Source organism: Kogia breviceps, chromosome 2 (assembly GCF_026419965.1).
Source record: "Kogia breviceps isolate mKogBre1 chromosome 2, mKogBre1 haplotype 1, whole genome shotgun sequence".
Lineage (NCBI taxonomy): Eukaryota > Metazoa > Chordata > Mammalia > Artiodactyla > Physeteridae > Kogia > Kogia breviceps.
In genome coordinates, this window is record NC_081311.1 from 22843882 (window position 1) to 22865599 (window position 21718).

The following is a 21718-nucleotide window of genomic DNA, read 5'->3' on the forward strand; positions in this document are numbered from 1 at the left end:
CTAGAGCAATTTCCCCTCTTTAGTTTTCCGTTCATTTCAAATGCCAACCCTTTCAAGCAGCCTTGGTATTCTTCCTGGTTGCTCCATAACACCGATATTCTTTTGCATCTTCTGCAAGAGCATTTGGCTGGGAATCAGAAGCTCAGCTAATCAAGCTAACCTGCCTCTAACCATCCTTACAATCTGAAGCTCCTCCCTGAGCCTCCCTTTGTTCCCTGTCACATTAGGGGTTTGCATTAGAAGATTACCTTTAAAATAGCTTTCCAGTAGTATTTCCATAAGTATGAGGACGGTATTGTGATAATGTCCAGAGAAAGAGAGTGAGAGAGACCTTATCTTTTAGACTTACAGGTGAAATCGTATGATCGCTGAGACTTGCTTCAACATAATCCATTGTTGGGGTTTGTGGGCACTGGACAGGGGTAGAAATAACATTATCTGCGGGTTGATGGTTGTTGAAGGGTGGTGGGTGCGTGAGGCTCCATTTCTCTATGCACAACTACCACCCATAAATACACACATATGCATGTATATGTGTGTATACATGTCATCAGTGTTTAAAAGTGAATGACCTAGGATTCTAATTGGTCCTTTGAAAACTTAATAATATTTTGACTTTGTTAAGTTGCTTCTTGTGATCTACTTTTACCCTTCATCCCCGTTCTCAAGAAATATCTTTTTCAATTTCAGATATCTCCTGCTGAAATTAGCCCAGGGATGAAGTATATAGACAATTGTGTGTATATGTGTGTGTGTGTGTGTGTGTGTGTGTGTGTGTGTGTGTGTGTGTGTGAGAGAGAGACTTCGTTTAAGTCATAGTTCTTCCATTTACTATTTCTGAGTCCTTTGGAATGACACTAACCAGTGAGGCCCTCACTGTTCGTGTCTACTCAGTGACGATCTCCACCCCACCTTCCGTTGGTGAAAGTCAATCGTAATAATGTCTAAGATAAATGGAAGGTGTTCTTTCCCTCCTGACTTCCTACCAATAGTGGTATGAGTTCTGAAGTATTTCTGGACTCCTTTGCACTGTGTTTGCCTAAGTAAAAGAAAGAGACCTTAATTTTTTGATTTCGAGCTGGAAGCACATCTGCCTTGGGTGTTCCATTCAGTGAACCACTCCTGTCTCGTCACACACTCACACTTCACAGCTTAAGCTCTGCTGGACTCACAGAGGAGAGAGAATCACAGAGGTTGCTTCATTTTACTGCTTCCTAAAAGCTGATTCTACTAAAATAACTAAGCCTGTTTTCTGAGAAAAAGGGCTTGACTTGTGGTTTTCACCCAAACTGGTACATGGGATAGGCTTTCCAGTAGTGGTTACTGCGTGGCTGGGATGTAATTCTTCAATAACCAGGCAGTGCAGGAGCAGTCTCGTGTCGTGTCTGAAACCATCGGCATCACAGTCACCTACTCCCGAAGTTTTTACCTGCGTGACCAGAACGTTGGACTCTTGGCTTTCAGCAGAGAAAAGCCACAGAAAATGGTGCTTAAAGGTCACCTGAATTTCTGGGTATCAGGCTTTGCTTAGATTGATGGAAGGTAAACGTCAGCATCCAGGCTTCTAAGGGGTACGTGTGGCTTGACTTTTATGCTGCAGCTATGCTATGTTTGCAAAATATCACTTTTCTAGAGGGTAAAAGTTAATTGCAAACAAAGTCATTAAAGTAGAGCAGACTTGACCCTGAGATAGAGGAGGAGGGTTTGGAGGCAGAGAGAGACGTTCCCCGGAGTTGCACGCTACCCGCAAAGTTGAGGAAGGAGAATCTTTTATGGATGCCAAGGCATCTGTTTGACCCAAGAGAAGCACTCACTGCCTCCGAGAGGCTGGCAGGACTTGGGCAAGTGATGGAGATCTCGACCCTGCATTGCACATTCCTCCTCCAGCATCAGAGCAGCTTCCCTTGTAAAATATTCACTTAGCCATCAATTTCCAAGTACAAAAACTGTAAGCAACCAGTCCTTTCTCTCATATGGCAACTGCCGGGATAGGAGTTAGAGGGGTTGGATAATTCATAAAAATATTCCTGTTGGTGTTTTTTCTGGTTTTCTGCATTGCTTAGTGGGAAAAGCTTTCATTCAGAATATAGGAGAATTTAGTACTTATATTATTATAAATATTGATTCAAAGTAATAATAGCAGTAGCAATCAAAGCTAAAATTTATATAAAGGTCTTACTATGTGCCTAGCACCGTTACCAGTGCTTTACATACATCAATTCGTTTGATCCTCACAAACGCCTAATGAGATATGCACTTTTATTCTCATGTCACCCTATCAGCCACATGAAGGTGAAGTAATTTGCCCAGGAGCTCACAGCCAGCACATGATAGAGCAGGCCTTGAATCCAAGCAGTCTGGCTCCAGAGTCTGTGCTTTAAATTTTCCACTGCGCTTCCTGAACAGGCCTGCTGGAGCATCCTGGGGGCTGGGACAGGCTCAGATGCATCTGCATGTCAAGCCGTGTGACATGCGTCTTGTGTGTACGTCCCACGTGGTTTTCCGGGACTCACTGTGCCCCTGTGTGAACGGTGCAAGCCTGTCGCAGAGTCACGCCCGCCCGCCTGCCTGCTCGTGACCATGACCATGCCTTGCTTTCTCCCCTAGCCCCGCTGGTGGACCTCACTCCAACCCATAGTGGCTCTGCCATGCTGATGCTGCTGTCCGTGGTGTTTGTGGGGCTGGCGGTGTTCGTCATCTACAAGTTCAAAAGGTGCGTGTCCCTCCGTCCATGTCTCCCCCGCTCCCCTTTCTCCCCGACAGGTTCAGAAGCATTTGTCGCAGCGATGTACGTGTCCCGTGCACAGCAGTGATGGTTTCTGTTAATGTTTTAGGAAGATCCCGGGGATTAATGTTTATGCCCAAATGCAGAATGAGAAAGAACGAGAGATGATGGCCAGTCAAGTCAGTCACCCTGAAAGCAGGCCCCATATCCCTCAGACTGAACTCAGGCGGCCTGGCCAGCTGATAGATGAGAAGGTGGAGTCTCAGCTCATAGGTAAATGATTCCTGGTAGCCCTCAGCTGTTCAGCCTGAGTAGTCAATGGCTGGCTCTCTCTCTAACCCCTTCCTGGCTTGACGTAACCACTTTTTCTGCTCTAACATCCCTGAGAGAAACAGCTAAGATGCCTCTTTCCCTGCTTCTTTCAATTAGAGAGAGAGAAAAAAAAAAACAACAACAAAACCTTTCTTGCTCCTATTGTTGTTGTTTTTTTTTTCTCTTATGAGTTTATTCCTCTTTTTTTCAAAAACCCTTGCTGAAAGATTGGGCTTCAAGTGTTCATGGTCAAAGAGTGAAGTGTTTGTTCTAACAATATACAAGAAGGGCAGGCCTCAGAGGCTGGATCTGCTGGTCTGGAGGGCTGGGCAGGGTTTGAGGGTGTATAATGACCAGAGCAAGCTGTGGCAGCATCACCTGGAGACAGCTCTAAGGAGGGCAGACTGCTCCAGAACACGCATAGAAGAAAGACAGACTTATCACCCACCCTGGGATTTTTAAAAACCTAGCAGTAATCAAAAACCGCCCCCCAGGAAACTTGGAACCTGAGAGTTCAAGAGCCATGAAGTTGGCAGAACTTATCTCAGGAGTGGGGTTTCCTGAGAGAGAGTGCTGGAGGGTTAGACGGTGACAGAGCAGATTGGCAGATTTCTTCCTCCTTTTCACCTGAGCCCTACCAGGAGTCTTAAAAATGGATTTCAGCATAATTTCAGTAGGGCTCACTCTCTGTCTGGGGAGGAAGCGTGGGAAGCCAACAGCTAGGTATAGAGAGTCTCAGGGTCATTGCTAAGTTCTACTAGTTATTGTGGAGGGAATTTCCCAGGAAATTAGATAAACCCATGGGACCACCATTGCGATCCATTTCTCTCCTTGTTTCCTCCTGTCTGATGGCCCTAGGACTTGAAGCTGTAAATGTTCCCATCTAGACCCTGCATTGCAGACTCTGATGGATAAATGATTATATAGGCATTCAGGCTGCACTCTGATGTGATAATGCCAAATCACCTAGAACGGCCTATAACTGTTCATCTGGTACCTGGGGAAAAAAAAAAAAGAGTACTTAAAGGGAAACACAGCCCTCTCTTTAAATGAACGTGGGAACGTTCTGCGGCTGTATTAAGGGGAAATTTAAATGTGCTGCCTGGCTCATATCAGAGGTAATAATAACCATGGCCCTGCATCTGGTGTCCAGTTTTCACAGTATGCTTCCTTTTATTTGGGGAGACGGTGAGAAATGCATAATTGCTTTGGGTTAAAAAGAAAAAGGCTTTTCTGTCTTCAAGTCCAGAGAAGCGTTCACCCTGTTTACTTCTAAAGCTTCTAAGTGCATTTTTGTGGGTCATTTGGCTTTCGATCACATTTCCATGGGGTATGAAGCACAGCCGCTGTTTGCTTTATTAAAGTAGCAATCCCTCCTTCGCCGGGAACACGTTACACCGTCTCTGACACCTTTCCATTGCCAGTGTCATTAAATGAGTAAGTGTTACACGTTTTCTCTTAGGAGAGTAGCTTTACCCTCCCCTTCCTCCCCTTCTACTCAACCTGGTGACTCATCTCTCCGATTGCAAAGAGCAAGACACGCCACTCCACCTTCAACGCCAAAGCGGGGATCTGCTGGGGCTCAATTTGCCATTTAAGGAAAACCCCCAAAGGCTACAGGCGACCTGCTGATCAGGAAAGAATGTCGCTCTTGTCAAGTGCATCCTTCTCCATGACCACTAACTTTGTGTTTTTTTTTCTTTGTTGTTCTGTTTCCTATTTTGCCAGGAAGTATTTCCATAGTTGCTGAGAATCAAAGCACAAAAGAAATCCCTACCTATGTAAATGTTTGACTGGAGGACGCCAGTAAAAACAAAAACAAACAAATAAAATAAAAACAATCAAAATCTAAACAAACAAACAAACAAACACTCACTGCATCGGGACTTTTTAATTCTTCAGACACAGACAACAAGGGTTTTTAGCTTTAAGCCTGTGCATGTGGACAGTACCTTGAGAACATGCTTGGAGGGGCAGTGTACAGGTGCTCTATTTCAATGGAAAAAACACTCGCCTCCCTCTTTCTTCTCCTCTCGTTTTTTTCTGATTGGTTGTGTTTGTAGAAAATCCCTAACACATATAGGCCAAGGAAATCTGCATGTATTTTTGGAAGTATTCTTGGCTCTAGACTTAACAGCTATTTTAGCACTACAGGCTGATGGGTAGATTAGCTACCCCAGCCCTTTTCGCGAGACACAAAGACATGCACAGGAGTTTGAAACCCTGGGCTGTTTCTCTGTTCCACTTTACTTGTTGCCATTTTTCCCTTCTAAGTTATCTTCGGGAGCTCTGTTGGCCAGCAGGGGCCACAGGTTGCCTTCTCCATTCTGTACGACCACAGGGACAGAGAAGCAAGTTCAAGTTCCACGGGTGCAGGCAGAATAGGGAGAGAAGGAAGGCAGTCGGGCAGGAATGTCAAAAGTGGACCTGTGTTTCCTGTTCCCCCCTTCCCATCACGACAGCTTCCCCTTGTAGCTTTCCCTACTCCTGCCTTGTGTAGAAAACAGAATCCTAGTTACCCGCATTCTTACCTTCCCATTTGTTTGCTCTCCTCGTGTGGTCATGATGTGTCAATGTCCTTGTGTCTCTTCCTTCCAGTCCCCAAGTTATCCTTCAACTGCTCCTGCCTTTTCTTCCCAAACATGTTGCTAGATTCTGGACATTCATCCTGATGTTCCTTAAATACTGGCCTTGCCTCTGGCAACCCTGCCTCCACCACCCAGAGCTAACGATCTCTCTGTCAACTTTGCACACGCCCATGCATGCAGCCTCCATACACACTGACTAAGCAGCATCCTGCACTGCAGGGTTCAGCTTCATGTATTTTTGTGTGTGTGTGTATCCTCCTGTAGACCTGCCTCTTCCAAATATCCTTGCCTTTCCCCCCTGGAAACATATAATGTGTGTGAAAGAGCTGAGATAGGCAAAGCAATTCAAACCTGGCCCATGTACCTTAGAAAAGAAAGCATACAGATGAATAGTGTTTTTGTCACACCTTAACAAAAATCTCCGGCAGTCAGCTTCCAGAAGATTCTTGTGAGAAATGTTTTGAACGTGTTACTATGTGGCAGGGCAGTTTCCTCCTGTGATGGTTGCTATTACTCAGTATTTCCCCTCTCACAGTAGAGTGAAAATATTTGTAAAATGAAACCGCTGTTAAGCAGAAGAAGCAGGTTAATGGATTTGATGTTTGAGTGTCAAAAAGTCTTGAGAATATATGGAGGTCTCGTCTTACATTAGGATGGGATTGTGATTGTGTAAGATGACCCGAGACTTCTTACCTGTGTGCTCTCTGATGTCTGAGCATAGTATCAGCAAAGGAAAATTTAATAAGCCTAAAGGGGAGGAGTTATCAGACTCAAGCAGATTGGCTCAAAGCATGAAGAAATCCCAGTTCTCCCAGGGCCATCATGAAAGAAGGTCCAGAGAAAGAGGGAAACAAAAGTATGTGCAGCAGGAGCCCTTGGAGTATTATGGATTGGATAAAGCCCACTCTAAAAGTAGGAGAAAGTGGTTTCAAAAGACCACTTTTGAAAGGCTACTCAGAGTATAGCCTCCTACTTGGCCATGTCCCCAGGCCAGCGTCAGGGTATAACAGGGCCCGGGGGACAATGGGGCGCCCTAAAGATCCTGACGACCACTGCCCTTGTGTAGCTCAAGTAGGGGAAGAGTAGCAACACTTCAGTCAGCAGTTAATCAAGCAGAAGATTTTATGGTTGAAGATGCTCCGTATGAATCTGGGAAACGGATTATGCCTAAGGCAGCGCCGTCTATTTGTAGAACTCAAATGATCCTCAACCTGCCAGGCTTCCTATCCCATAGGAAACAGCCTCATTGAATCTCTTCAGTTGGAGCCTCCCAAATTTAATCTGGAAAACAGAGTGTTTGGAAACCAAAAGAGGCTCATTCACAACAGTACAGGGGGTCCTCAGAGTTGCAGTTTAATTAATTTTCAGTGTCAAACTATGAAAAAGGGAATAACACTCAATCTAGCACAGTGCCTTGCCTAGAGTAGGTATTAAGAAAGTTATCTGTTGAAAGAATAAATGGATGAGTACATGAGAAGACATAGGGAAGAAAGGCTTGTAAGTCCTAACCTAAAGTAGAGGTGGACATGAGATGCCTGGTGTTTTGGAAAGTGATCAGAGATGGCTGCTTCTAGATTCAGCATCTCCAGGGTCCTCATGTGCCTCTCCTCAGAGCCACCTCCCACCTGTAGGAGACTAGTGAGGCAAAGTACTGCTCAGAGGGGACCTTACTGTTCTTATGATCTAGCTCCATGTTTCTCAAAGCGTGGTACCCAGATCAACAGTATCAGCATCACCTCAGACTTGTTAGAAACACAGATTTTTGGGGCCCACTGACCCCAGACCTACTGACTTAGAAACTCCAGGGTTGGGGCCCAGCAATCTGTTTTTACAAGCTCTTCGGGTGATTGTGAAATACACTGAAGTTTGAGAACCACTGTACTAGGCCATGCCAGCTCAATCCCGAAGGGAATTTAGTAATGAGAAGCTGCCAGTGGGAGAGACCCAAGTGCCTACCTACTCAACAATGGCAGGTGCAGACACAATGAGGAGTTTGGGGTGGGGAGGGATGGATGGGGAAGGTAAGATTCAGGGCAAGCTACAAATCTGATATTGCAGTGTTTTCCAAGATCCCGGAAGGCAAACTGTGCGTGCTGTACCCTGAACTACCCAACCAACATTTTCTCCTTTGCCTTATTTTTAATTGGATTCACTGTCCAAAATGCAGAGGTTTGCTTTGCTTTTTTTCAGAAGTTCCAAACAGCAACTTTGAGAGGAATGGGGTGCTTGGTAAGCTGTTCTGTGTTTTCCAGGATTCCAACTGAGCATTGAAATTCCCTAATTTGCCAACTTATTTTTATAGGAAGCCAATTTAAAAAAAAAAAAAAAAGTTTTCTTATAGTATTGGAACTACTTCTAATTTTAAAATGACTTTTTTGATGTACTTTTTGTTACATACTATGTAGTGTATAATTGCTCTTGTTTATTGCTTTTACAGTCATATTTATTAAACAGATAATGTCTCTGAAGTCTATGCCTCAAGGTGTTTATTTTATTCCAAACTTCGCTGTTCAGTCCAGATATAGAAGCGATGCATCTATAGGGTTTCATAAAGACTAATTGCATGAGAATTTAGTAAACACTACAGGTTTGAGGAGTTTGGGTTTTGGGTGGTTTGGGGTTATTTTTATCAACGTAGGATATATATTCTACTACCTGAATTCTAACCTGCATTTCAGGTGACTGTATAATATCTGTCGCTTTACTGTTACTTTATTCTATAATATTAAAAAAAGTCGCTCCAAGCTGGTTACATTGGAATGAGTAACATTCTCACTGTTGTTCATTCAAAGTGAGAAATTATTGATATGAAACAAACCCATTCAAATTTGTTCAGAAGCTTGTACTTACTGAAGGACCAAACCTGCATGTAATGAACTGAAACTTGGGGAGTGGAAAGAGCTCAAATGCTAGAGTAATAATGACTTTGATACTGGAATCAGGACAGTGGAGTTCGTTCTCCTTCCAGCTCTACTGGCTGTGTGACCTTGAGCAAAGCTTTAGTGTCCTCATGCATATAATTTGAAGGAAAAGGACACCTTCCAGCTCTGGTATTCTGAGTGAGTGAGTCATTCCCAAGAGTCCCAAATAGCTGGTTTCAACTTGGTGGAAAATAAAGAGGTGGACTGGATCCAAATTCTTTTGGCTTTGTGGTATCTTTTCTTGGTCAACATTTTGTCCTTATATTTGGTTGAAACATTCGTGCAGGCATAAAACTCTCCTTGGCCTTTTCAAAGACCTGCCAGGCTTGGAATGGCATTGCCTCATTAGGACGGTCTCAGCACCCAATTGGAATTTCTGTTGTAATTTAGGTGGCCTTTCACCTTTCCTTTTCCACAAAGTCTTCCTTCCAACCCATCATTATTTTCAAGGCCAGAGCCTATACTGCTTTTCTCCATCAAGAGCAGCTTATCTCCTGTGTCACTGATGGTACAGGCAGTCAAACAAAAGTCATTCCTAGGGATTTCAGACAGAGGGGATTTAATTCAGGCAGTTTGTTGCTTGAGTAACTGAAGAGCCAAGATGCCAATAGGGGAAGGTGAAGTGACTCCAAGATGAGCATCAACAGGAAGGCTGTATCTTCCCTGGGCTGGAAGGACAAAGGGATCCCTAGAGCCCAGGACCCAGGACCACCAGATGGAAGCTGAAGTCAGGGAGGATGTGTCTGGCAGGAGCTGGAGCCACAGAGGAGACATGGCCATTGCCAGCAGTGCTGCCCAAGCAGAGAAGAGGGAGAAGGGGAGCTTGCTCCAGGCCTCCCATCTCCAGCCAATGTTTCCCAGCCCAAGTCAGTGGCCAGTGGAGCCGGGGAAATGTAGTTTTCTGAATTACTATGTAGAACAAGGAGGAGTGGGAAGTGGACTTAAGAACACAGATGGGTGATTGGCACAGCACCTCTCTCAAGTTCTGCCCACGTCAAGTCCAACAAATCTCCTTCACCCAAAGGCACTTATTAAATAGTCGGTGCTCCTTTCTTGGTGCCATTCTTTCAAATATCCCCCTTTAAACAACGCATATTTAAAATGTGGCATTAAATGTAAAACAGATAGCTAGGGGGAAGCAGCCGCATGGCACAGGGAGATCAGCTCGGTGCTTTGTGACCACCTAGAGGGGTGGGATAAGGAGGGTGGGAGGGAGGGAGACGCAAGAGGGACGAGATACGGGAACATATGTATATGTATAACTGGTTCACTTTGTTATACAGCAGAAACTACCACACCATTGTAAAGCAATTATACTCCAATAAAGATGTTAAAAAATAAATAAAATGTGGCATTATGTTTATGTATGTCCTTTTACGCCTTTCTCACCAAATTCTTTGCTCTTCTATTTTTCATTTCCTTCAGCCTCCAGCTGACAGCACTGGACATCACCATTAGGGGGCACTAGATAAATGTTTGCTGAAACTCAGCCCTTTTCAGTTTAGTGTGATTTTCAGTTTAGTGTGGTAAGCAAGTCCACTTCATTTAGCAAAGGCCTCTGAGGTGCCCTCTTGGTCCGACTCCCCTTACCTAGCTAGCACCTCTAATTACATGTTCAGTTGGTCGTTTCTCAAGAATCAGCATGTCCTTGCCCTTCCTCCCAGTTGCCCCTCAAGCTGCTGTATTCAGGGAGCTATTCTTAGATATCAATTTAAGTGAAATAATTGCTGTTTAGAAAAGAAATAAAACTGGCTAGCAAGTAGCATGAAAAACAAAGGCCTAAGTTTGGTTTCTGAATCATGATGTAATTCGTTTTCCTATTTCTTAGGGGTTAATAGTATTTTGAAAATGCATGTTAGGCTCACGCTTTCATAATGGGGGAATCCCAAATTAATTCCAGATGGACATGTATAAAGAAATAACTGTTATAGTTTCCTTGTTAAATACATGAGAAGGGATCTTTGGCTTATAAAATACAAATAATTATTAATCCATATGTGGTGCAAACATTTTAGGTGATGATAGTGCAGCTGTGAACAAGGCTGATATCTGCCTTCATGGGCATATATTCTAATAGGGACAAATAATAAAATTTAAGATAACGTATACAATGGTATCCTACTTATAAGATAATTTTAGGATATTTATAGGTAAAAAAAAAAAGAGAGAGATAGAGAGATATAACAGGGAGCAGAGTAACTGGGGATGGGAGAGGGGAGAGTTTGTCCCTGGCTTCTCTGAGATCTGAAAATGTTACCGAACCAAACTTGGGTCCACTAGCCGGCGCGCAGTAAAGCTATTCTACTGACACCAGCTTGTGAAGGAAAGTGCAGTGTTTATTGCAGGGCTGTAAGTAAGGAGTCCAGGCAGCTAGTGCCTAAAAGGCCTGAACTCCCTGAAGGCTTTCAGGGAAATGTTTTTAAAAACAAGGTGAGGGAGGGCGATTGTGGGGTATGTGATCAGCTCGTGGACATTCTTCTGATCGGTTGGTGGTGAGGTAATGGGGAGTCAGCATCATCAACTTTCTGGTTGATGGGTCTGGGGGTCTACGTGCTTGTGGGCAGCATACAGTTAAATTCTTCCACCTGGTGGAGGTTTCAGTATCTGCAAAACAGCTCAAAGGAGGTGGCTCAGAATATCTGTAGCCCTTGAGGAGGCACTAAAAGTCCTTGACTTTGTTTAATGGCTAAACTGTTACTATTTTGTCTTGCTTCACAGTTTCCCTTTCTTTCTGCGTTTTCTCATGTCTCTGATTAAACTTATTCTTTGACTAAAGTTTTTCTACACACAAAAGGCAAGTAGAAGACATGGGAAGAGGGGGTCTATTCTGGGAAGGCCCCATAGGGTCCTGCTGGGTTGCAAAAGCTGAAAAGGAACCAGCCATTCAGAGACATATACACTGTTCGGTGGTTAAGAAATACACAAATAAAACACTTAACTTGAAGAGGACCTGACATTTGCTTGTGAAAGTGAGCCCTGACTACTAACAGCTTGTGGTTATTTTAAAGGGGTAGAAGGAGTGATCTGAAATCTGGCAGAAGGTTGTGCTACTAAATGGATGGCGTGGCTCTTAACACAGAGGCAAATGGAGATCACTGGTGGATGTATGTGGTGTGTGTGTGTGTGTGTGTGTGTGTGTGTGTGTGTGTGTTCTGTGTATTTTTACACAGCTGAATTCATTTGGGTATAGTTTTCTGTGCTCACCTAATGTTTCTCATTGGCAAAATCACACATAAGCAAACACAAAATTTGCATTATCCTGAAATCTTTTTCTAATATATCGATCACATTAGAAAAAATATTTACATCTTCAAAAAAAGTTTTACAGCAGAACTGACAGTCATTCAAATGTTAGTTTAAAAGTAGTTTGGATGTACTGGTAGAAGAAAGAAGTCTCACTTGATAGCAGAGATAAAAGATAAGAAAATAGTACCAATCCTTCTCTTCCTCACCATCATCATTAGCCTGAGGACTTCTGCAGTGGAGACTGGCAGCCACCTCACTCTACAAACCTTAGAGCATCATTCAGTTTCCACCAACCACAACAAATGACATTTAGAAATAGGACTTTGGCCCAAAGAATGTTCGACTGTGGTCAAAACTCTTTGTTAAAGAAGATGATAGTATGAAAAGGTATGAAAGGTATTTATAAGGTATTCCATGAAAAGTGAACCAGTAAAGAAAGCTTTAAAATATTTAAAATAAGCTTAAGTTATCTAGATAATGAAGCCACTCTATGAACAATACTAAGATATTTCAATAGATGCATGTATAGATGTCTTGATAAAAGCTTCTTGCCAATGTAAACATTGAAAAGAATTCAATAAACAGTATTTATAAATTAATTAGTTAATCATAATATATATCTATATGATACAGTAGAATGCTTCCAATAAAACTATTTTTCTAAGGAATATTTAATGGCCTGAGAAAAGTCTCATGTGATGCCAAGAGAAAGCAGAATTTAAGACTTCACATAGTATGAAAATAATTCATACAGAAAATAAATAGGGACAGACTGAGAGATTAAAATATAGTAACACTGGTTATTTCTAGCTTGTAAAATGCCAGTTTTTTAAAAATTCTCTTATTTCTTTGGATATTTTCTATATTTTTTCTAAAATGAACACATATGGTCAGAAAAAAATGCTATTTTAAATAAAACTTACAAGAAGTATGTTATGGAGTACATCTAAAATATATTTGTTTATTATGCTAATTATATAATTATTATGAATAGTTCTATGTTTAATATATGTAAAATTCATAGAAAAGTTCAAAATTGTTGATGGTATATACTTAAATATCTTTAGTAAATTAAAGATAGCTTCTCTAGAGCAAGACAATTTTCATCTCATTTTTATCAATTTATATTGAGATTAAAACATTTTGCTATTATGGTACCTGCAATTTAATTCACGAAATTTCAAATGTTTAAAATTTTTAAACTGTATAACTTTGCTAACTGTGTTTATATGTATTGTACAAGTATATACACACACACATACACATGAACATGATTAATAAAATTTTACAGTATAAATATAAATATGTACATTATTCAGATGTGTGAACATGCAAATAGAAATAATTAACAAGGGAAATAATTAAGGATGAGATTTTTTTCCATGGAAATAATCTGAAAATACTCTCAGGAAATCTAGAAAGGAAGGTAACTATTGAATTCTTTTTTTTTTTTTTAATATGGCAGAGAAACAATCAGAACGTTATTTGGTCTACCTACTATAGCATTCCCAATTGCTAGATGTATTTTCAAATGTGTTGTAAGTATTGTTTCTTCTTTTTAGCCCCTTAATTGTATGCAACATGTTACAAGGGAGTTCGGGCTGTGGGATAAGAGGATGGGAAGCGTTTGATACAAGTGGGGGAAATGAGCTACAAAAGGAGTGGAGACACAGGTGATGATGGATGGTACATTTACTATGTTATAAGGAATAAATGATTTAAAACATGTAAATACTTCAAGGTAGTATGTTCATTTAAATCATGCAGAAACCTTGGTCTGGGAAGGTTAAGTCCCATGTCCGAGGTCACATAGCCAGTAGGGTAGTAAAGTCAGAATTTCAACCCAGGACTCCTAATGGATATGCCCACTCCTCTTTCCACTCTGCCACCCTCCCCTCCAGCCCTCCTCCAGGTAAGCCACAAATAGGAGATGGTTTAAAACAGAAAAATTGCACGTTCCTGCAGTTCCCTACTCCAAATATAGTTGTGGGAAAGAGTTTACACAAGGAAAAGATTTATCATTCTTTTGAAAGCACACAACAAATCCTGTCTCATCCCTTACTACTGAGTTACACAAATAGTGTAACCTACTATTTTCACCCACTTGACGTGGTACATGGGGAAGTTAGGCCACCTAAGCCCTCCCAGATGAAAGAACTGATATTTGCTGCTAACTTCGTTAAACAAGTGGATATAGAGGAAGTGTTTTCCAAATACCAGCACGGAGTAGTCTGAAACCCAGCAGCTCATAGGGCACCCAGAGGGCTGCATGTAAACTGTAGATACAGACATGGCTCAGTCCACTGGAGATTAGCTTCCTTACTGATTCTCATGCCTCTGAATGAAGTTTCTCCCCAGTGCCCTCATTGCAGGGCAAGATCTTCCATCCTCACTTTGGCCCATGGTATGAAAAGTAATAACACAGAATGAAGCCTTGGAGTTCTGTTATATACAAGCACACTTGACCAAGCGTGTTTTTGTTTTTGTTTTTAACTGATGAGAGTCCACAGTATTATTGCAAATAGGAAACAACTGGTTGGTTTGGGATGTCCTGCTCAGTCATGATGCAACATGAGACTTAAGGGGGAAGGAAGAAGAAAGCAATCCTGGAAAGGACTGGTGAGGCAGGACTGACCCAGGTGAGTGGCTACTTCTTGAATTTAATGTGGTATCTAAAGAGGCGTAAAAAAAATCTAGATTGTGTTTGGCCCAATCCCATAGGTGAAACGTGTAACCTAAACATTCCAATCAGTGATTATATCAGAAGTCAGTCTTTTTTATTTAAATAAATGCTTTATTTATTTATCTTTTCACAGGAAGCTTGGTGGTGGATATGTAGCCATTTGATGCTTTTATGACTAAGAGTTAAAGTTCAGGCTCTCTTTCTTACAGAATGTAAATGTGCACCGACACATGTATATGTAATTGTTATCAAAATTAAGCTTAGTCACTGAAAGAAGATTCGCTGCCTGAACTTTCTTCTGTATTGTTTTCACCTTCTACACCAGGCACTGGGGCATCTGGCCTCTCAGGAAGATCTGGATCTAGTCCTTCTGATATCATTTTGTTTCTTATTGCCATCATTGGAACACCCACTTGAACCATTTTGAGGTATCTGGCATATCTTATGTCCTTGGCTACAGTTAAGATATTTTCTGGTGTTATTCACTTTCCCGTGGTCCAGAGTCTTGTAAACTGTTCTGTGATTGCTCTGAAGTGGTTTCAGAATGTGTTTCATTTGTGATCCTAGTGACACTTAACAGGAGATACTTCAAATATGACATCATCTAGCCCTGAGATAGGTGACAACTTTGCATCTAAGATATTGAGAGTTGTTTCAGTTTGCTGGATACGAAGAGAAAGGTCTGCCAGTTTCTCCTCACAGACTGTAGAAAAGGGGTTGAGGAACTGTACAGTGTGCAACACAAATTGGTTTAGAAATGCCACCGTTCTTTTCTGTTGAAGAGCTGGCACCTTAGTCAGGTCTATGCCTGACCCCGTGAGAGGAAGCCCATCCTCATCCATCTCCTCAGTGGGCGGGGGACCCGGGCTCATCCACAAACCCCTGCCCAACCCGGCCCACCTAACCCGGTAATAGCGGCCTAGTGCTTTTTTTTTTTTTTTTTAACATCTTTATTGAAGTATAATTGCTGTACAATGGTGTGTTAGTTTCTGCTTTATAACAAAGTGAATCAGTTATACATATACATATACATATGTTCCCATATCTCTTCCCTCTTGCGTCTCCCTCCCTCCCACGCTCCCTATCCCACCCCTCTAAGTGGTCACAAAGCACCGAGCTGATCTCCCTGTGCTATGTGGCTGCTTCCCATTAGCTATTTTACGTTAGGTAGTGTATATATGTCCCTGCCACTCTCTCACTTTGTCATAGCTTGCCCTTCCCCCTCCCCATATCCTCAAGTCCATTCTCTAGTAGGTCTGTGTCTTTATTCCCATCTTACCCCTAGATTCTTCATGACCTTTTTTTTTTTTTTTGAGATTCCATATATATGTTAGCATACGGTATTTGTTTTTCTCTTTCTGACTTACTTCACTCTGTATGACAGACTCTAGATCCATCCACCTCACTACAAATATCTCGGTTTTGTTTCTTTTTTGACTGAGTAATAGTCCATTGTATATATGTGCCACATCTTCTTTATCCATTCATCCGATGATGGACACTTAGGTTGCTTCCATGTCCTGGCTATTGTAAATAGAGCTGCAATGAATATTTTGGTACATGACTCTTTTTTGATTATGGTTTTCTCAGGGTATATGCCCAGTAGTGGGATTGCTGGGTCATATGGTAGTTCTATTTTTAGTTTTTTAAGGAACCTCCATACTATTCTCCATAGTGGCTGTATCAATTTACATTCCCACCAACAGTGCAAGAGGGTTCCCTTTTCTCCACACCCTCTCCAGCATTTATTGTTTCTAGATTTTTTGATGATGGCCATTCTGACTGGTATGAGATGATATCTCATTGTAGTTTTGATTTGCATTTCTCTAATGATTAATGATGCGGAACATTCTTTCATGTGTTTGTTGGCAATCTGTATATCTTCTTTGGAGAAATGTCTATTTAGGTCTTCTGCCCATTTTTGGGTTGGGTTGTTTGTCTTTTTGTTATTGAGCTGCATGAGCTGCTTGTAAATCTTGGAAATTAATCCTTTGTCAGTTTCATCATTTGCAAATATTTTCTCCCATTCTGAGGGTTGTCTTTTGGTCTTGTTTATGGTTTCCTTTGCTGTACAAAAGCTTTTAAGTTTCATTAGGTCCCATTTGTTTATATTTGTTTTTATTTCCATTTCTCTAGGAGGTGGGTCAAAAAGGATCTTGCTGTGATTTATGTCATAGAGTGTTCTGCCTATGTTTTCCTCTAAGAGTTTTATAGTGTCTGGCCTTACATTTAGGTCTTTAATCCATTTGGAGTTTATTTTTGTGTATGGTGTTAGGGAGTGTTCTAATTTCATACTTTTACATGTACCAGTCCAGTTTTCCCAGCACCACTTATTGAAGAGGCTGTCTTTTCTCCACTGTATATTCTTGCCTCCTTTATCAAAGATAAGGTGACCATATGTGTGTGGGTTTATCTCTGGGCTTTCTATCCTGTTCCATTGATGTATATTTCTGTTTTTGTGCCAATATCATACTGTCTTGATTACTGTAGCTTTGTAGTATAGTCTGAAGTCAGGGAGCCTGATTCCTCCAGCTCCATTTTTCGTTCTCAAGATTGCTTTGCAGCTTCCCTGGTGGCACAGTGGTTGAGAGTCCACCTGCCGATGCAGGGGACATGGGTTCGTGCTTCGGTCTGCGAAGATCCCACATGCCGTGGAGCGGCTGGGCCCATGAGCCATGGCCACTGAACCTGTGTGTCCGGAGCCTGTGCTCCGCAATGGGGAGAGGCCACAACAGTGAGAGGCCTGCGTACCGCAAAAATGGGAAAAAAAAAAACAAAGATTGCTTTGGCTATTTGAGGTTTTTTGTGTTTCCATAAAAATTGTGAAAAATTTTTTTCTAGCTCATGAAATATGCCAGTGGTAGACTGATAGGGATTGCATTGAATCTGTAGATTGCTTTGGGTACTAGACTCATTTTCACATTGTTGATTCTTCCAATCCAAGAACATGGTATACCTCTCCATCTATTTGTATCATCTTTAATTTCGTTCATCAGTGTCTCTGCATACAGGTCTTTTGTCTTCTTATGTAGGTTTATTCCTAGATATTTTATTCTTTTTGCTGCAATGGTAAATGGGAGTGTTTTCTTAATTTCACTTTCAGATTTTTCATCATTAGTGTATAGGAATGCCAGAGATTTCTGTGCATTAATTTTGTATCCTGCTACTTTACCAAATTCATTGATTAGCTCTAGTAGTTTTCTGGTAGCATCTTTAGGATTTTCTGTGTAGAGTATCATGTCATCTGCAGTGACAGCTTTACTTCTTCTCTGATTTGGCTTCCTTTTATTTCTTTTTCTTCTCTGATTGCTGAGGCTAAAATTTCCAAAACTATGTTGAATAAGAGTGGTGAGATTGGGCAACCTTGTCTTGTTCCTCATCTTTTTGGAAAAGGTTTCAGTTTTTCACCCTTGAGGACGATGATGTTGGCTGTGGGTTTGTCATATATGGCCTTTATTATGTGGAGGAAAGTTCCCTCTATGCCTACTTTCTGCAGGGTTTTTATCATAAATGGGTGTTGAATTTTGTCAAAAGCTTTCTTTGCATCTATTGAGATGATCATATGGTTTTTCTACTTCAATCTTTAATATGGTGTATCACGTTGATTGATTTGCATATATTGAAGAATACTTGCATTCCTCGAATAAACCCCACTTGATCATGGTGTATGAACCTTTTAATGTGCTGTTGGATTCTGTTTGCTAGTATTTTGTTGAGGATTTTTGCATCTATGTTCATCACTGATATTGGCCTGTAGTTTTCTTTCTTTGTGACATCTTTGTCTGGTTTTGGTATCAGGGTGATGGTGGCCTCATAGAATGAGTTTGGGAATATTCCTCCCTCTGCTATATTTTGGAAGAGTTTGAGAAGGATAGGTGTTAGCTCTTCTCTAAATGTTCGATAGAATTCACCTGTGAAGCCATCTGGTCTTGGGCTTTTGTTTGTTGGAAGATTTTTATTCACAGCTTCTATCTCAGTGCTTGTGATTAGTCTGTTCTTATTTTCTATTTCTTCCTGATTCAGTCTCGGCATGCTGTGCATTTCTAAGAATTTGTCCATTTCTTCCACGTTGTCCATTCTATTGGCATACAGTTGCTTGTAGTAATCTCTCATGATCCTTTGTATTTCTGCAGTGTCAGTTGTTACTTCTTTTTCATTTCTAATTCTGTTGATTTGAATCTTCTCCCTTTTTTTCTTGATGAGACTGGCTAATGGTTTATCAATTTAGTTTATCTTCTCAAAGAACCACCTTTTAGTTTTATTGAACTTTGCTATCCTTTCTTTCATTTCTTTTTCATTTATTTCTGATCTGATCTTTATGATTTCTTTCCTTCTGCTAACTTTGGGGTTTTTTTGGTTCTTCTTTCTCTAATTGCTCTAATTAGGTGTAAGGTTAGGTTGTTTATTTGAGATGTTTCCTGTTTCTTAAGGTAGGATTGTATTGCTATAAACTTCCCTCTTAGAACTGCTTTTGCTGCATCCCATAGGTTTTGGGTCATCGTGTCTCCATTGTCATTTGTTTCTAGGTATTTTTTGATTTCCTCTTTGATTTCTTCAGTGATCACTTCGTTATTAAGTAGTGTATTGTTTAGCCTCCATGTGTTTGTATTTTTTACAGATCTTTTCCTGTAAGTGATATCTACTCTCATAGCATTGTGGTCAGAAAAGTTACTTGATATGATTTCAATTTTCTTAAATTTACCAACGCTTGATTTGTGTCCCACGATATGATCTCTCCTGGAGAATGTTCCATGAGCACTTGAGAAAAATGTGTATTCTGTTGCTTTTGGATGGAATGTCCTATAAATATCAATTAAGTCCGTCTTGTTTAATGTATCATTTAAAGCTTGTGTTTCCTTATTTATTTTCATTTTGGATAATCTGTCCATTGGTGAAAATGGGTTTTAAAGTCCCCTAATATGATTGTGTTACTATCAATTTCCCCTTGTATGGCTGTTAGCATTTGCCTTATGTATTGAGGTGCTCCTTTGTTGGGTGCATAAATATTTACAATTGTTATATCTTCTTCATGGATTGATACCTTTATCATTATGTAGTGTCCTTCTTTGAATCTTTTAATAGTCTTTATTTTAAAGTCTATTTTGTCTGGTTGAGAATTGCTACTCCAGCTTTCTTTTGATTTCCTTTTTCATGGAATATCTTTTTCCATCCTCTCACTTTCAATCTGTATGTGTCCCTAGGTCTAAAGTGGGTCACTTGTGGACAGCATATATATTTGTCTTGGTTTTGTATCCATTCAGCCAGTCTGTGTCTTTTGGTGGGAGCATTTAATCCATTTATATTTAAGGTAATTATTGATATGTATGTTCCTATTACCATTTTCTTAATTGTTTTGGGTTTCTTATTGTAGGTCTTTTCCTTCTCTTGTGTTTCCTGCCTAGAGAAGTTCCTTCAGCATTTGTTGTAAAGGTGGTTTGGTGGTGCTGAACTCTCTCAGCTTTTGCTTGTCTGTTTTTAATTTCTCCATCAAATATGAATGAGATCCTTGCTGGGTAGAGTAATCTTGGTTGTAGGTTTTTCTCCTTCATCCCTTTAAATATGTCCTGCCACTCCCTTCTGGCTTGCAGAGTTTCTGCTGAAAGATCAGCTGTTAACCTTATGGGGATTCCCTTGTGTGTTATTTGTTGCTTTTCCCTTGCTGCTTTTTATATGTTTTCTTTGTATTTAATTTTTGATAGTTTGATTAATATGTGTGTTGGCGTGTTTCTCCTTGGATTTATCCTGTGTGGGGCTCTCTTTGCTTCCTGGACTTGATTGACTATTTCCTTTCCCTTATTAGGGAAGTTTTCAACTATAATCTCTTCAAATATTTTCTCAGTCCCTTTCTTTTTCTCTTCTTCTTCTGGGACCCCTATGATTCGAATGTTGGTGCATTTAATGTTGTCCCAGAGGTCTCTGAGACTGTCCTCTGTTCTTTTTATTCTTTTTTCTTTATTCTGCTCTGCAGTAGTCATTTCCACTATTTTATCTTCCAGGTCACTTATCCATTCTTCTGCCTCAGTTATTCTGCTATTGATCCCTTCTAGAGTATTTTTAATTTCTTTTGTTGCTTTGTTCATCATTGCTTGTTTCATCTTTAGTTCTTCTAGGTCCTTGTTAAATGTTTCTTGAATTTTGTCTATTCTATTTCCAAGATTTTGCATTATCTTTATTATCATTATTCTGAATTCTTTTTCAGGTAGACTGCCTCTTTCCTCTTCGTTTGTTAGGTCTGGTGGGTCTTTACCTTGCTTTTTCATCTGCTGTGTGTTTTTCTGTCTTTTCATTTTGCTTATCTTACTGTGTTTGGGGTCTCCTTTTTGCAGGCTGCAGGTTCGTAGTTCCTGTTGTTTTTGGTGTCTGTCCCCAGTGGCTAAGGTTGGTTCAGTGGGTTGTGTAGGCTTCCTGGTGGAGGAGCTAGTGCCTTTATTCTGGTGGATGAGGCTGGATCTTGTCTTTCTGGTGGGCAGGTCCACATCTGGTGGTGTGTTTTGGGGGTGTCTGTGGTCTTATTATGATTTTAGGCAGCCTCTCTGCTAATGGGTGGGGTTGTGTTCCTGTCTTGCTAGTTGTTTGGCATAGGTAGGGTGTCCAGCACTGTAGCTTGCTGGTCGTTGAGTGAAGCTGGGTCTTGGTGTTGAGATGGAGATGTCTGGGAGATTTTCACCGTTTGATATTACGTGGAGCTGGGAGGTCTCTTGTGGACCAGTGTCCTGAAGTTGGCTCTCCCTTTTTGGAGGCACAGCAGTGGCTCCTGGCTGTAGCACCAAGAGCCTTTCATCCACATGACTCAGAATAAAAGGGAGAAAAAAATAGAAAGAAAGAAAGAAAAGAAAGAAAGAAAGAAAGAAAGAAAGAAAGAAAGAAAGGGAAAGAAAGAGAAAGAAAGAAAGGAAGAAATGATAAAATAAAAGTAGGATAAAATAAAATAATTAAAATAAAAAATAATTATTAAGAAAAATAAATTTTTTAAGTAAAAAAAACTAAAAAACAAAAATGGACGGACAGAAACCTAGGACAAATGGTGAAAGCAAAGCTATACAGACAAAATCTCACACAGAAGCATACACATACACACAAAAAGAAGAAAAGGGGAAAAAATAATATATCTTACTCCCAAAGTCCACCTCCTCAACTTGGGATGATTCGCTGTCTATTCAGTTATTCCGCAGATGCAGGGTACATCAAGTTGATTGTGGAGATTTAATCCGCTGCTCCTGAGGCTGTTGGGAAAGATTTCCCT

The 21718-nt window shown here is 40.8% G+C and overlaps 1 protein-coding gene and 1 pseudogene across 4 annotated transcripts in view; one reads left to right on the forward strand and one right to left on the reverse strand.

The window, feature by feature from the left end:
- The window catches only part of SORCS1 (sortilin related VPS10 domain containing receptor 1), a 565941-nt gene extending 557850 nt beyond the window's left edge, over positions 1-8091 (forward strand). The window contains exons 25-27 of one of the 4 annotated variants that reach the window (XM_067024735.1): positions 2608-2713; positions 2835-2998; positions 4500-8091. In XM_067024735.1, the coding sequence (XP_066880836.1) occupies positions 2608-2713; positions 2835-2998; positions 4500-4507 (278 nt within the window). In that variant the 3' untranslated portion in view covers positions 4508-8091. The remainder of the gene's footprint in view (positions 1-2607; positions 2714-2834; positions 2999-4499) is intronic. The other 3 variants (XM_059052968.2, XM_059052971.2, XM_059052970.2) reach the window with 3 other exon arrangements.
- A 6644-nt stretch (positions 8092-14735) lies between these two features.
- Positions 14736-15327, reverse strand: LOC131750505 (WASH complex subunit 3 pseudogene; annotated as a pseudogene).
- Between the last annotated feature and the right edge of the window lie 6391 nt (positions 15328-21718).